Source organism: Trichomycterus rosablanca, chromosome 10 (assembly GCF_030014385.1).
Source record: "Trichomycterus rosablanca isolate fTriRos1 chromosome 10, fTriRos1.hap1, whole genome shotgun sequence".
Taxonomy (NCBI): Eukaryota; Metazoa; Chordata; class Actinopteri; order Siluriformes; family Trichomycteridae; genus Trichomycterus; species Trichomycterus rosablanca.
In genome coordinates, this window is record NC_085997.1 from 27,085,691 (window position 1) to 27,100,175 (window position 14,485).

Sequence of the window (14,485 nt, forward strand, 5' to 3'; positions counted from 1 at the left end):
CAATGCTGACAGCACTCCTGTGCCTATCTTTCAAAGACAGCAGTTGGATGTGACGCTGAGCACGTGCACTCAGCTTCTTTGGACGACCAACGCGAGGTCTGTTCTGAGTGGACCCTGCTCTTTTAAAACGCTGGATGATCTTGGCCACTGTGCTGCAGCTCAGTTTCAGGGTGTTGGCAATCTTCTTGTAGCCTTGGCCATCTTCATGTAGCGCAACAATTCGTCTTTTAAGATCCTCAGAGAGTTCTTTGCCCTGAGGTGCCATGTTGGAACTTTCAGTGACCAGTATGAGAGAGTGTGAGAGCTGTACTACTAAATTGAACACACCTGCTCCCTATGCACACCTGAGACCTAGTAACACTAACGAGTCACATGACATTTTGGAGGAAAAATGACAAGCAGTGCTCAATTTGGACATTTAGGGGTGTAGTCTCTTAGGGGTGTACTCACTTTTGTTGCCGGTGGTTTAGACATTAATGGCTGTATATTGAGTTATTTTGAGGGAAGAATAAATTTACACTGTTATATAAGCTGCACACAGACTACTTTTCATTGTGTCAAAGTGTCGTTTTGTCAGTGTTGTCCCATGAAAAGATATACTTAAATATCTGCAGAAATGTGAGGGGTGTACTCACTTTTGTGATACACTGTATGTGAAATGCATTTTACCACAGTGCTCCACCACCTCTCTTTACTGGCTGATGGTAGGCGTCTTTAATGTTTGTGGTGGTCGAATTGGTTAACCTCAATGTGGTAACTCCGCTGCATGATGTAAAGCACTATGCAATGTGCAAGCAATAGTAATAATGAAGTGGTGATAAGAGTATTTTCTATACATAATTTAGGGACCTTTTTGTGGGGAAAGCCACAAAAAGTGGTCATGACAATTTCCTCACTTGTTCAAAAAATGGTTCCCTCAATGATATCAATACATGTTAGGCTTGTGGAGCTTGCACAGCACTGGTTTAAGTGTTTACTATCACATTTTTATGATCATTTTAGATAATCATGACTGTATTCATTCCTGTAAAGCCCTTTTACTGTATATCCTCTTTGGGTATTTCAGGGGTTGTATACTTTTTCTGTTAGAATAATTTTGAGTGGCCGCTCAGGTGGCGCAGCTGTAAAAACACACGCTGGAACCAGAGCTGGGATCTCGAATACATCGTATCGAGTCTCAGATCTGCTCGTCGGCTGGGCTGAGCGGCCACACGAACAACGATTGGCCTGTTGTTCAGGTAGGGGTGGGATATTAAAAGCCGGAGAGGGGCTCTCTCGTGACTAATACAATTGCGACCTCTGCTGGATGATTGATGGCGCCTGCACAGAGACGGGAAAAGAGTGCTGTCAGGGTGTGTCTCTCCGTACACAGTGCTGATCCGCATTGCACTCGTCAAAGTGTAGGTGACAAAATGCATATGGCATGCTGCCCACATGTCAGAGGGGGCATCGGTTAGCTTTGTTCTCTTCAATCAGAGCTAAAAGGGAGAAAAAGGTAGAGAAAATGCATAAACAAAATATTTAAAAAACAGAATAATGTTGAGTGGCGTACAGTCAACAAAAAATGCAATTAAATCAATTAACGCAATTATCTGCTGAATTATTTTTCAGATGCAATGAATGCTTAATATGGTAATCCATCATAATTTGATATGTAATTTGATTAATTGTACTATGATTGGGTCAGGCAGTGGATGATAAAACATTTGGTTTGTGTTCTGTCATTTTAACATTTCACTTGAATCTCTTTTACAGATGCGATTCAGAGAACCGTTATCTTGGAAATCCTCTGAGGGGAACCTGTTATTGTGAGTAACTTTAATTTAACTTCAGGAGTATCAGACTGGACGACTGACCTTTCGAAAGTCTTTTACGATCCAGTGAATTATCACTGCTCAGTTCATTTTAGGTACCGTATAAGATCCTGCTCTTTAGAGATTTGTGGAAAAGTCACCACCTTCACAAAATTCATCTTCACCTGTCACTGGTTCCTTTTATTAATGTTGGCGTTGATTATATGGTGCCAGTCATTTACATTACATTTACATTTTCAGCATTTAGCAGACACTTCCATTCAAAGCGACTTACGGGACTGTGACAGTATATTGTTTAAGCAATTGAAAGTTAATGGCCTTGCTCAAGGACCCAACAGTTGCAACTTGGCAGTGGTGGGCCTTGAATTAGTGATTTCTAGTCCAGTACCTTAACCGCTAGGCTACAACTGGTCTAACGTGGACACCTGATGTGCCTGTTAGAATGGTGTTATGTATCCACAATGTAGAATCAGTTCATCTGGACACAAAGTTTAGTGTGAAGATATGTTTAGTCAGTCATCCAAGTAACTTCTGCAGTCTGAGCTGGTGGTGAATATACAGCCGATTTGCATAACGATCGAAACCAACTCATTGCATAACAATGTAACAGGTGATCAGGTCCATATGCAAATCATAATGACCATGTGTGCCATTCACATATCATTGGGGTATAGCTGCAATCACGGCATTGTCAGATGATGAAAGATGTACTCTCAGACACCCCCTCCGCCCCCCTCGGTTCAGGGATGGTCGTTCCCTCTTCACATAGATGGCCTCTTTGACTCCTTGTTCAAACCAGAGCAATTGGGCGTGACGTATCTCCACACTAAACTTTGTGTTCAGATGAACTGATTCAACTTTGTGGATTTGCATACCTGGATTATAGAGCATGCACCAAAAGATGGTATTTTTTTACTAACCCCCATCCCCCACCTACCTGCCTTGCAATTTGCATCCCACAGGTGTTCGATGAAGTTGTGTTCAGGGCTTGGTGCGTCAGACTTGTCAAACCATGTTTGGCTCAGTGGGTAGCACTGTCACCTCACAGCAAGAAGGTCCGGGACCTTTCTGTGTGGAGTTTGCATGTTCTCCCCGTGTCTGCGTGGGTTTACTCCAGGAGCTCAGGTTTCCTCCCACAGTCCAAATAGATGCAAGTGAGGTGAATTGAAGATACAAAATCGTCCATGACTGTGTATGACATTCAACTTAACTCATTACTTAAACTAGAGTAATGAAATGTTTACTATGGAAGTACTTCTGTAAGTCGCTCTGGCATATATATGATAAGAGCGTCTGGTAAATGCCGAAAATGTGAACTGATGAATCTTGTGTAACAATGTGTACACACAAAGTGTATAAAACATGACGGTAAAATCCTGATAAATGAATGAATACATTTACAAGAATTGATTTTATTCCCAGCAATGTGGCTGAAACACAGGCACTTTAATTTGTTAGGCGCCCACATACTTTTGACCATATGCTGGATTTAACCCATGCAACAAAATGATTCATGCCCATAGAAAAAAAATACACCAGAACGCGTCACGCTGACGTAATAGCATTTCCTGGGGTCAGTAAAATGTAGCAGGTTCATGTGAGTGGATCCTGTGTGAGGACAGGAAGCGGAGGTAGGGTGCCGACTTACTCAGCGTACAAGTCACAGAAGGTGTGACTGTAGTGTGTGACCTGCCAAGCTGTGCAAAACGTCTGTGGGAAGACATGGTGAATCAGCACTAGGTGGCAGTCTTGTGGTGTGTCATGATGCATGATGCAAAATGCACACGTGGATGCTGTTTTGCATTCGTTAGCAGACAGACGTACTCATGGACCTCATCCAGCCTTAATGTGGAGGGAGCGTTCAGGACATCAGATTTCGCTCATTCTGCAAAAGCTGCCAGCAGTATCCATAAACCACCACCAATCCACATTAAACAAACCCGTCAATTTATCAATCACTCAGCCACCACTCCGGCGTAAGGGTGTATTTTAGCCGGAGTGCGTGGGCGCTGAACGAATGCTTTGGTTGCTCTGATTAGAAGATTGAACTGCACTAGGGTTCCCATGGGCGAACCAACTCGGTCAGTGTTGTTGTACTCCGTGTGGGCTGGGAAAGTGAGAGTACTGAGCTCATTACAGCCATACACATTAAAGGTAGGCGCTAACGCTATCAGCCGCTTTTCCTTCCTCTTTTGTGCGATGCTGGCAAACCATGGTCTGACCCATTGTCCAGTCCTTTTTCCTCTGTGGAACTAGCTCATTAATGGGATTGCTTGCTTAATGTCCCCCACAGTGGAAAATCCCCGAATGTCAATATGAGTGGCGTAACTCTGTCTGGCCGGAGAAAAAAATCTATACAGGCCACACTTTAAACCTATAGCAGTTCAGGCAGGGTCAGTTCAGCTGAGCTTAGTGTGCACTGTTAATGCAAGCTCTGCTCACACGTGCCTTTGGCGTACACAGTAAAATATAGTGTAGTAATGTCTGTCTATAATAGCAGATTTTAAAAAAGTCATTTATTAGTGCTTTTCTAACTGTAAAAGCTAGATCAAGCTGTTTGTCTCATTTTTCCATATATATTTTCCATGTTGCGCATTAGCTAGCTATACAAGCTTAAAGATACGGCTTGCAAATTAGGGAGTAGCAAAGGGCAAGTGGGATGATCCTGCGAAACAGGGTGGAGGTGTTGCTGTTTTCTGTTTACTTTATCAAGGCTTAAGCGATCAGTGGTGGCCAATTTTCCACAGAATTTCTTTCATCACCCAAAGTTGGATGGCTGGGAGCAGTTGCCAGGTCCCCGTTTATCCTGCTAAATTTTGTTACTTTTGTTGTTTGCCATCAGTGCAAATCAGTAGTCCATTGTGTAGAATGTGGGTTTTGCATGGTGGCTCAGTGGGTGGCACTGTCGCCTCACAGCAAGAAGGTCTTGGGTTCGATCCCCAGGTGGGGTGGCCCGGGTCCTCTCTGTGTGGGTTTTGCATGTTCTCCCTGTGTCTGCATCGGTTTCCTCCCACAGTCCAAAGACGTGCAAGTAAAGAGAATTGGAGATTTCAGCCAAAATGTCCATGACTGTGTTTGATATTAAAAACTTGAACTGATAGATCTTGTGTAATGAGTAACCACCTGTCCTGTCATGAATGTAACCAAAGTGAAATTTAGCTCAACCTAACATTTACTGGCAGCAATAGGGGATTAACAAGCTACTCTGACACTGACTCGCTTCACTTCTCTGCCCCATGTGTACGTCGGGAGTAGAAGTGCAGGAAACTGTATTTACTAGATGTTTATTTGTGATGTGCTATGAAGCTTTCAGCTAGATACATAACCTTTAGAATGTATTCATGTATATATCTTATTTAGGGGTCACCACAGCGGATCATTCTGGTCCACATACCTGCACATACCTGATTCGCCTCAGTGTTCACGTTGGATGCCATTTTTAATGCAACCTCCTTATTTTTTAAGTCACTAAGGCACAGCAGTGAGAACGCACTGACAGGTGCCCCTCTCAATAGCTAGGCTGTTATAATAAATAGCTAATAGTTTCATTATCGTTCTAAATTTCACACTCAGACCTAATAACTGTAGGAGTTACCTATATTGTATTATGTGTTTGTATAGTATTTTTCTTGCTCACTATAATAATCTCTATTTTTTCATTACAGCTTTTTGCTCTCCATTTCTCGCTAAGAATTATTTTTATTACACTTTTTTGCATTCTCATTAATTATGTCATTTAATTAGTAAAACCTTTTAGTTTTTCTTGGTATGATTTTTTTTCTTTTTGCCAACAAGCTAAATGGATTTACTGTGTTTTAATCCTCAATGGTTTAAAATGTATTTGCATATATTTTTAATCATGGAATAAATTCATCATCATCCTCATCCTCATCAAAGGTCTTGGAAACAACCCCTTCAATCCTGAAGTGTGTTGATGCACTATGAAGGGTCAGTATTAAAGATGAAGGGTGAGGGATGACTAATTGAGCACTTCATGCTGAATGTTAGTAGGAATGCAAGTCTCCTCACTTTCGTCAGCAGTGGCACAGCCGTGACGGTGCTTTTTTTTTAGGTGAACTTCTTTGTAAATGTTAGGGCAGGAAACATGTTCCTGGATGAATGAATCACACTTTAAAAGCTTGTATTGTGTAACAGGTGATACTGTGTAGTTCTGGACTGAGACGTAAAAGCTTTAACTGTAGCATCTTCTGTTGCTTTTGCTTTTTTTAATAGACAATCTGCTAATTGACTACCAGTTTACCTTCAGTTTGCTTCAGGAAGATGATCACTACTACACTGCCATCAATTTTATGGCAACCCCAGAACAGGTCAGTTATCCCCCACTCACCAGACAAAGAACACAATACCACCCTGTACCTGCTGTTGAATAAATCTCTAGCCACTCACTCACTTTGCATCAGTAGCACCGTGTCTTTATTGTTAATACATTATTCATAAAGTAAAATATTCATGTATATCACTTCCATATCTACAGAAAAAGTTCACATAGTTACAAGGTACATAATGCTACATAATGCCTGTATTCTGTATAATGTAGCATATATGGAGCATTAATCTTTAGTAATAAGTAACTACCTGTCCTGTCATGAATGTAACCAAAGTGTGTAAAACATGATGTTAAAATCATAATAAATAAATATCACTTAAATATCCAAATAGTTCACATAGTTAAAACACTGCATAATTCTGCATAAAGCCTGTATTCTGTATAATGTAGCATATATGAAGCAGAAAATTGACAGATTATGTAACTGTGTGTATATTAAACAAGGAGAGAACTAGAATCTCATGAATCAGTGTGGTGACAAACTAGTAGTGTGTTGTTTATCAGCCGGAGGCATTCTGGGTACCGTAGGAGGTGATGCATTGCAGTCATTAATAGTTTTTAACATCTGTTTGCTGGGTTGGACAATAAATAAAAATGCTGTTTGTGTAATTGAGGAACAATCTGAAGTATGGTTAATCCAAATGACCAGAAATAAGTGGGAACATGCTGTGTTTACCCCATTTTAATACGTTGAACATCAACCGGTCGGGCACCTACAAAGACACGATTGGCTGTGTCTGTCGGGAGGGGTGGTGGAAGGGGTTTCTCATTGTTGGTTCTTTGAAAGCATCTGCACAGAAATGGTGAATAATAGAGTGCAATACATGACTCTCGGTTATGCGATTCTGCCATTCTGTTAAGCCGTCTTTGGTGGGTTAAATGTATAGTCGGCAACTGCACACGTGTCATCGGGGCCTTGTCTTCGGTACAGCCCTTTTCACTCAAGGTAGGGGTCTGTAGCAGTGGAGGAGACACAACTGGGGTAACTGGATTTGACTAGATTGGGGAAAAAAGGGAAAAGAAATGCATAAATAAAACACAATACATTGTACAAAGTTGTAATAAAAAACTTAGTATTTTGCTGAATGTGCTTTTTAGTTATAAAGTATTTTTGTGTTTATTAAATCTTTAGTTTTACTTACTGGTACCCTCTGTAAGTGCTCAGTGTTCCACTACATGTTTAAATGGCTTAATCATTGATTGATATAAAGACAAGATACAATAAGCAGACTCAAACGTAATACCAATAATGCCATAAAATGACACACGTGTTAAACGTGGCATTAAAATCATTAATTGCTTTTTTTCTATTTATATTGGCCTCTATTTATAGTCATAGACATTACGTGTATATGTAGTTTAAAAATAAAGAACAGACAACTGTGGTTGGAGACAATAAATTACTTTTGCTCTCTATTTATGTACATTTAAAGGGTTTGACCTCATTATTGTCATGGCGCATTCTCAAATTGGACACTTGTAATGTTTATTTTACTAGCTAATTTCTTTTACTTGTGGCATGTAATAGTGAAATGAGTTAATAACTATCGCTGAAAATACTTTTAATACTATTATTAGTTATTTTATATTATTATTAACATTAGAATTAGTTTTGTGGCTTTTCTTACCTCTTATTAAAAAAAATGCTACATTTAAGCAGTGGTGTGTAAATTATTTGTTGTTTAAATTAACCTAAAATATTATTTTTAATGCTGTTGTTTGTTGACATGTCATGCCTGTAATAATATCCAAAGTTAGAGCTGTTGGTTAAGACTTTAGAATTGACAAGGTTTAGGTGCCCAGGTGGCACAGTGGGATATTTCGCTAGCACACCAACACAAGATTCTTAACTCCTCGGTTCGAAAGTCACCGTAGCCACTGGTCGACAGGGTGCCATCTGGCGGGCAAAATTGGCAGTGCCTGCAGCAGATACTAATTGGCCACCGTATCTGCAAGGGCTGGACGACCGGACTATGTGTAGGTTGGGATGGCATGCAGGGGCGAGAAGAGACGCCTGTGCACATGTCAGAAGAAACGTGGACAGCGACGTGCTCTCCTCGGATGCGATCGGGTATCCCTCAGCAGCGGAAGACAAACTGACTGCGCTAAATCAGGAGGAAAATGGGGAGAAAATGCATAAAAAAAAAAAAAAAGAACTATAATAATTGGCAGTGCCTGCAGCAGATACTAATTGGCCACTGTATCTGCTAGGGCGGGAAGACCGGACTACATGTGGGTGGGATCTTTATACGTTGTGTAAGGACCCTGATTATGCAGAATGCAGGGGCGAGAAGAGGAGGGCTGTGCAGGTGTCGAAAGCGGCGTGGGCAGTGACATGCTCTCTTCGGATGCAATCGGGTATCCCTCAGCAGCGGAAGACAAATTGACTGCACTAAATCGGGAGGAAAAAGACCCTTATGCCAAGGTCCTGGGTTCGATCTCCAGTTGGGGCGGTCCGGGTCCTTTCTGTGTGGTGTTTGCACGTTCTCCCCGTGTCGGTGTGGGTTTCCTCCGGGAGCTCCGGTTTCCTCCCACAGTCTAAAGACATGCAAGTGAGGTGAACTGGAGATACTAAATTGTCCATGACTGTGTTTGATATAACCTTGTGAACTGATGAACCTTGTGTAATGAGTAACTACCGTTTCCTGTCTTGAATGTAACCAAAAATAAACTAACAGACCCTAATGCTGTGCAGCACCCACACTTGCCACCCGAAGACTTGGATGTGTTTGGCTATTTAAATATTTAAGTATTAATGGCCATCAGGTTTAAAATGTCATTTCAAAAAGAAAAAAGCTTTAATGTAGTTCTGAAAAAAACAAAGACTAACTGGTTCTAAATTCTCTTTTGTATGTGAAGACCAACAAAAATCTGGAAATGTTAATCAACGCATCCAACAACTTTAATCTCAACGTCACCTGGTCTATCGGATCAACAGGTAAATAGCCTAACTTTCTTTTCCTTATAAATAAATAAATATAACTGTGTAGCTGGTAAATGTGTATAGGATGTGTATAGCATTTGGCTTTGTGATTGTTTTTGTATCTACCTGTGTGACCACAATGCACACTTGTTCTGTTTTGCTGCATGTTTTTTATTATTATTATATTTGCTCGGCTTGTTTGTTTTTATCTCTTTTTATCCAAAAAGCCACCAGACAGCATTCGTGACTTGGACACGTTCTCGCCTCTAAAATAGGTTCATCGCTCTTCCCCTTGAACTCCTGTTGCTCTACATTAATATTTGGAGCGCCGGCTTCACGCTTAACGTTACCCTCCTCTGGGAACGACTCTTGACAATAGTCAGAGCCGCCTCTCCGAATTCTGGGACTTAGTCGTCTTCAAGAGCACTGAATGATTTCAATTAAGATAACCGTTCCCACAGAGCGGCGCCCGCACTGTCATTTTGAGGGCTTTGTTTCGTATTGCTGGTTTTGAATGGGGATGTGTGTGTGATTAAAATATGTGGTTGGAGACTTGTTTGGTCTCACTGATCTAAAAGGGTTGGGGTGGGCGAGTAATCAGCCTGGCTACATTTACGTCGTTTAGCAGATGCTTTTATCCACAGCAGCCTACAATTGTGAGTGTGTACAATGCAGGCAATTGAGGGTTAAGGGTCTTGCTCAGCGGCGGTGGTACCTGCTGATCGCTACCACTGCCTTGAAATTGGCTAAAATGTAACTTTTCCAGGGTCTTGTACGTTCAGAAAGTTTTGAAGCAGTTCAAATTAAGAGATTTGCAAAGTTTTGCAAGCTTGTCAAGTGTGGTAGAAACCCCTTAATGAAATACCTCAGAGACTGGATTATGAGTAGAAAAGAGTTTTAATCTTGTCTGCAGAGAAGGATCGCACTGACAAAGTCTCACATAGAAACTCAGAGTGCGATATGAAGGAAAGAAAATAATCACCCTTTATTCTCCCATCAGTGACCTTGTAGGACAGTGGAAGATTCCATCTGTTACAGAGATTTCTTAGCTAGAACATAGGAACTGGTCTATACCAGTTAGAACTGGGTTTAGGAGGTCATACAATGCAGTTGACAATTGTAGTAGTATTCCTGAAATATTGAAATATACACTGATCATCCATAACATTAAAACCACCTCCTTGTTTCTACACTTACTGTCCATTTTATCAGCTCCACCTACCATATTGAAGCACTTTGTAGTTCTACGATTACTGACTGTAGTCCATCTATTTCTCTAGCCTGCTTTCACCCTGTTCTTCAATGGTCTGGACTCTCCCATGACCACCACAGAACAGGTATTATTTAGGTGGTGGATCATTCTCAGCACTGCAGTGACAATGACATGGTGGTGGTGTGTTAGTGTGTGCTGTGCTGGTATGAGTGGATCAGACACAGCAGCGCTGCTGGAGTTTTTAAATACCGTGTCCACTCACTGTCCACTCTATTAGACCTCCTTGTAGATGTAAGGTCAGAGACGATCGCTCATCTATTGCTGCTGTTTGAGTTGGTCATCTTCTAGACCTTCATCAGTGGTCATAGGACGCTGCCCATGGGGCGCTGTTAGCTGGATATTTTTGGTTGGTGGACTATTCTTAGTCCAGCAGTGACAGTGATGTGTTTGAAAACTCCAGCAGCGCTGCTGTGTCTGATCCACTCATACCAGCACAACACACACTAACACACCACCACCATGTCAGTGTCACTGCAGTGCTAAGAATGATCCACTTCCTAAATAATACCTGCTCTGTGGTGGTCCTGGGAGAGTCCTGACCATTGAAGAACAGGGTGAAAGGGGGCTAACAAAGCATGCAGAGAAACAGATGGACTACAGTCAGTAATTGTAGAACTACAAAGTGCTCCTATATGGTAAGTGGAGCTAATAAAATGGACAGTGAGTGTAAAAACAAGGAGGTGGTTTTAATGTTTTAATGATCAGTGTAGTTTGCACTCATTCAGCTGAAGTAATCACAATCTGTCTAAACATATTCTCCCAACAGCTGGTACCATCTCTGGAGAGGAAGTGCCCATTCTGTCCAAGACCAACATTAAGGAGTACAAGGACAGCTTCTCCTGCGAGAAGTTCAGCTTCCGTACCAATCCCAACATCACCTTCTACGTCTATGTCAGCAACTTTTCCTGGCCTATTAAAATACAGGTAAGTTCCGGTTTCCTCCCACTGTACAAAGACGTGCAAGTGAGGTGAATTGGAGATACAAAATTGTCCATGACTGTGTTTGACCTTAAAGACTTTACCTGTCCTGTCATGAATGTAACTAACGTGTGTAAAGCATGACGTTAAAATCCAAATAAATGAATATAAATAAAATACAGATACATATTCCGGCCCATTCCAGAGGCTTCATGTAGTCAAAATCTCTGAAGTAGATGGTGTTTACCTTATAGAGAGATCGTTAATAGACAGGGATCTGTCTCCTGTGGTAAGATTTCCATTAATGCTATGCTGAGGTAGCTCATCCACATCAACCGTCGAACCAAACGGAAATCCAGCCGTCATTCTGTCGGAAATCGTATTGATTGCCGTAACTTTAAAACGCACTTAGACGAAAAGAAGCACTCCTGAGAAGATCCATGGCTTTATAAGGCGGGAATCAATTATTTAGCTATGCGCCGGGACAGTTTTGCAACAGTTTCCCCCACAATATTCATTCCCTAGTCTTATGATCCATAAAATTGAATCAGGTCTCATATGCGAATGTATTATGATGCCAGATGCCTAGATGACTGCCGTGTAATGACAGTCTCAGAGTGATGCCTAAAGACAGATGATGGTTCAAAGAGACAGTGGGGTTGGATTTGAAGTGCCGTACATTACTTTTTTTCTTTATGAAATATGTTTCTCATCTTTATTGCAGGCACCCTCCAGCAAATGTACATATCTATAGTGCAGATAGGAGACACATTTACATACATTTACTTCATAGTGTTGAATTGAAAAAGTGCACATGCACTTGGAAGGAACGTGCACGCAATAGCAATCCGGATCAGGATTTCCCAACTGAAAAATAAATACAAATAATTTTTATTATTACAAATTAATAATAAATTAATGTGCAGGACCTTTGCCTCACAGCACAGCACGTAGGTCCTGCACATTCATTTATTATTGATTCGATTGGATTCGATTCCCAGGTGGAGCATGTTCTCCCTGTGTCTGCGTGGGTTTCCTCCCACAGTCCAAATACATGCAAGTGAGGTGAACTGGAGATACAAAATTGTCCATGACTGTGTTAAAAACCAGTAATTACCTGTTCTGTCATGAATGTAACCAGTGTGTACAACATAACGTTAAAATCATTATAAATAAATACATTTAAAAAATCAACCCACCACCCTGAAGGTATTATAGTTATGTGTATAGAATTAAATAAAAATAAACAGAGACAGAATAGATACATTACATAAATTGACAATTTTAAGTTTAAGTGAGATATATCTGGACAAATGTCCAATGCAACCTGCTATTTTTGGCAGTGCACATAATCAAATGTACTGACAAATCGGACATATTTTTTTTATCTTTAGTTTAGATACCAAGGATAATCTGACTGAATAACGAGGGAGCATCCGAGGCAATCCCAGCATTCAGTATGGCACAACTTTTCACGCAAAAGAATTACTAATATAGCAGATGAATTTAAAGCAACGAACGAGTTCTTTTCAAATGTAAATCAATTCTCATTGATTTTGAATTTCTATAAAAGTGTCAATTGTGTGCAAATTTGGGTAAGAGAGACGTTACCTGGCATGGTAGCGGTTTGTGTCACCTCAGCCCATTTATTTGAATGGCCTGAGGACAACTGTGTTTGCTTAGTAACGCAATTGCAGCAAGTCCGTCTAAGTAGTGCGTCTAAGTAGTGCGTCTAAATAACCTGCTTTATGATAAGTTCGATGTCTCATTAGAATAATCTCTATTAGGGCAGCTGCCCAGGTAGGCAGTAGGGCAGCTCACTAGGTTTTCAGACAGACCCCAGGTGTAGCCAAGGAAATCTACATATACAATTAAAAAGGATGTTAACCTCACTAGCTGAGCTCATCATTATTATATTACAGTTCATCCTTTCATTCTGAAATTCCAAAACATACCAGCTTACCACTTCTGTCTGTTATTTTTGTCGAGTTATTTTCATTCCGGAGCAGAAATGACTGAAAGCACTGTAGCATAATGTCAGAGCGCTGACTGGAGCAAAGGGCCACGTCATGCCTGGTGTCAAACCCTGAGGGGGGGTGACCGTGCTAAAGTCTCCTTCTATCTCACTCCCTCCTTACTGTTACCCCCCCACGATGGGCTGAGTGTGCTGCCTCAGGCTGTATGGCATCATCTCTAGGTGGCACCAGCTTTCGTAGAGGCTGCAGCTCTATAAGGCGGCAGTCAGGGCTTGCTTGGCCAAGTGGAACAGATGCAGATCTGATCTGGCACTGTGAACTCCTGTGTTGATCTTCTGTCACCGTGCCTTGCAGCTTTGCCCTGAAGGGGTCACGCTTCCGTCCGGCATGTTTTGACATACAGACAGGGTATCACATTCAGCGGTTTATGAATTGACGGTGCAGGAATGATTTCTCCACTTGATATTTGTCTATCATGGATACAAGTTAAACATTTTATTAGTAAACAGCATGTCAGTTCCTTTTAAAAGCAATCCGTGTGTTCCATTCTTACACAGGACAGCACAAGAACACAATTCTTAATCTACCTTGCAGCCATAAAAATGAAAATATAAAATAGCTCAAATTACAATAAGATAAAATAAGCAGACAGAAACATAATACCTATCTTGCCATAAAATTACACATACATGTTAAACATGGCATTAAAATCTAAATAAATAAATAAACCTGTGCATTTCTTGAAATGAGTTTTGTTTTTTTCTTGTCAGGTTTAAAGAATCTCTCGACTCTTTAATTATAAAATATTATGATACCAAATATTCTTAGGAAACTTTCCCCCACACTATTTTTAGTGCACTTATTTAACTTTAATTTGTGATGTAGCCTAAGATGTGGCCAGCTTAAAACAGTTGGTGTCTTACTTGGTCAAGTCTAGTCGTTTCCAATTACGCGATTGCATTACGCTTCCTCTCTATCGATGCTGATCTCCACTGCCGATTAAGGAGAGCCGTGACTAACTCACGCCCCCTCCGACACGTGTGCAGTAGCCGACTGCATAAATTCGCCTGCACTAGGCGAGTTCATATGCGGATCAGCTTTGTGTATGAAGAGCCACATTAGAGCCACAATGCATTATTCCTCGACTCTGTGCAGGCACCATCAATCAGCCAGCAGAGGTCGTAATTGCATCGGTTATGAGGTCCCTATCTGGCTTTCCGCCCTGTATGAACA

At 41.1% G+C, this 14,485-nt stretch overlaps 1 protein-coding gene across 1 annotated transcript in view; it reads left to right on the top strand.

Annotated features, from left to right (window-relative positions):
- atrnl1b (attractin-like 1b) overlaps positions 1-14,485 on the top strand; it is a 177,536-nt gene that overhangs the window by 74,737 nt on the left and 88,314 nt on the right. Inside the window, exons 21-24 of the mRNA XM_063003062.1 lie at positions 1,756-1,808; positions 6,048-6,142; positions 9,022-9,100; positions 11,125-11,282. Of these exons, the coding sequence (XP_062859132.1) occupies positions 1,756-1,808; positions 6,048-6,142; positions 9,022-9,100; positions 11,125-11,282 (385 nt within the window). The remainder of the gene's footprint in view (positions 1-1,755; positions 1,809-6,047; positions 6,143-9,021; positions 9,101-11,124; positions 11,283-14,485) is intronic.